The following is a 2,172-nucleotide window of genomic DNA, read 5'->3' as shown; positions in this document are numbered from 1 at the left end:
GTACTGTGGTATTACCACTAGTAGCATTAGCAGGACTAGCATTAGTGGTAGTACTATGTACTGTAGTATTACCACTGGTAACATTAGCGCCAATAACATTTTCAGCAGTAGCATTAGCAAAACTAGCATTAGCAGAACTAGCATAGCTGAATTAGCAGAACTAGCATTATGAGAACTAGCATTAGCAGTACTAGCATTAGCAGAATTAGCATTAACAGTAGTAATTTTGAAGTGGATTTCAGAGTTTTTGAGGGGTTTGAAGTGATCTCAAAGTATTTTCTTTGTAAACAAAATAAAACGTTTTGAAAGTACAAGCTACAACAATCACAAGTCACGGCACCAGTCTCCTGAACGAGCCGTGCTGTTTTACATGTTCACTTCTGAAAACTTTCAAAGTTTGCACAAAGAGTTAGACCTTTAATTTTGGCCTTTCCTTCCAGGGGGGCTCCACAGCGGTCATGTCGGACCCGGTCCAGGTGCCGTCGCAGGTCCAAATCACCCAGCTGTACGAGGACAACAGCAACAAGCGCTCGGTCCTCACCTCGCAGCCCAACGGCCTGGCTCCAATAAGCTCCACCCGGCCGGGCCTGCCCCTCCCGGACCGGCAGACCTCAGCGGTAGATCCGGGCCACCATGGGCGCCAGGGCAGCGCCACCTCCAACAAGTCGGCTGACGGCAAGCCAAAGCAGACCCCTCTGACCCCCGAGCAGGCCTTGAAACAGTTCATGTCCAAAATGTCCTCCTTCGAGCACCATGAGGTGTTCAGCTACCCTGAAGGTGAGCTCCTTTAAAACAACAGCACCTCAAACCAGCCTCGGACTGATCCGGTCTGCTCTCCTCCTGTTCTGCTCAGTGTTTTTTGTTGGACCAAATGCAAAGAAGAAATCGGGGGTTCTGGGCGGAGCCAACAACGGCGGTTACGACGATGAACACGGCTCCTACATCCAAGTCCCACACGACCACATCGCTTACCGATACGAAGTCCTCAAGGTGATCGGGAAGGGCAGCTTCGGACAGGTACGCCTTCCTCCGGCCCCGCAGCTGGCCCTGCAGCCGGTTCTTGAGCTGTGCTCGAACGTTTCTGTCTCTGTGATTATTTTATGTCTCGTGCTCGTTTTACTGGTTTTTGTTGTGGGTCAGTTTCAGAACGATTTCAGAAAAACCTGCGATACTTTTAATAAACGATTCACGATAAACCCACGCCCTGCCACCACGAGGCTCACGACACTTTGTACTTTTTACTTTTTTTTGACAGAGTTAGCTTCTAGACCAGGGGTGTCCAGACTTTTTCATCCTGCGAGCTCCTTTTAAAAGGACCAGGTCAAAGTGATCTACCTGCTATAAGGCCCCGTTTACACAGAACCACCGCTGGAAACTTTAGAGCTTTTTCAATGAAAACGCTGTAGTTTCCATGTCAGTCGGGTTGCCAGATAAGAATTTACGAACTATAGTAACAACTTTTAGAAACTTCTAAGGCAGGGCTGTTCAACTGGTGGCCTGGGGGCCAAATCAAGCCCATGGTGAGCTCAGTATGACCCACCAATGGGTTCATTTTTAAATAAAACTAGATTTTAAATCATAAAACAAACTTATAACTGCTGGATGTCCGGCCCCTGAGCTCTTGGCTTCAGTAACTGAGGCCCCCTGAGCAATTTAGTTAAATAGCCCTGTTCTAAGATGAGGTGTGTGTTGTTTGTTGAACATGTGCACAGAAAAGACGGGATTAAAAATGACATTTTAAATGTATCTGGCAACCCTGATGCTCAGCTGCATTCATCGTGCAGCGTCTGCATGACCGTTACGTCCAAACTGGTGAAGACACAAACATCTCTGTGGAGCCTGGACTTTATTAGTTTTGCTGAAAAATGGTGAGCAGCACAAAAACACTCTGCTCGCTGCCATTTATTATAACTGTTGTTTATTATAACTGTTGTTTATTATAACTGTTGTTGTTTATTATAACTGTTGTTGTTTATTATAACTGTTGTTATGTTTATTATAACTGTTGTTATGTTTATTATAACTGTTGTTGTTTATTATAACTGTTGTTGTTTATTATAACTGTTGTTGTTTATTATAACTGTTGTTATAGTTATTATAACTGTTGTTATAGTTATTATAACTGTTGTTATAGTTATTATAACTCTTGTTATAGTTATTATAACTCTTGTT

General features: G+C 44.2%; 1 protein-coding gene across 1 annotated transcript in view; it reads left to right on the top strand.

The window, feature by feature from the left end:
- dyrk2 (dual-specificity tyrosine-(Y)-phosphorylation regulated kinase 2) overlaps positions 1–2,172 on the top strand; it is an 18,263-nt gene that overhangs the window by 9,352 nt on the left and 6,739 nt on the right. Inside the window, exons 3-4 of the mRNA XM_037696021.1 lie at positions 441–777; positions 854–1,017. Coding sequence (XP_037551949.1) covers positions 441–777; positions 854–1,017 — 501 coding nt within the window. The remainder of the gene's footprint in view (positions 1–440; positions 778–853; positions 1,018–2,172) is intronic.

The sequence above is a fragment of the Nematolebias whitei genome, chromosome 22 (assembly GCF_014905685.2).
Source record: "Nematolebias whitei isolate Nwh7 chromosome 22, NemWhi1, whole genome shotgun sequence".
NCBI classification, from domain to species: Eukaryota; Metazoa; Chordata; class Actinopteri; order Cyprinodontiformes; family Rivulidae; genus Nematolebias; species Nematolebias whitei.
The sequence above is the reverse complement of the archived record's forward strand: the minus strand, read 5'-3'. Positions and strand labels throughout refer to the sequence as shown.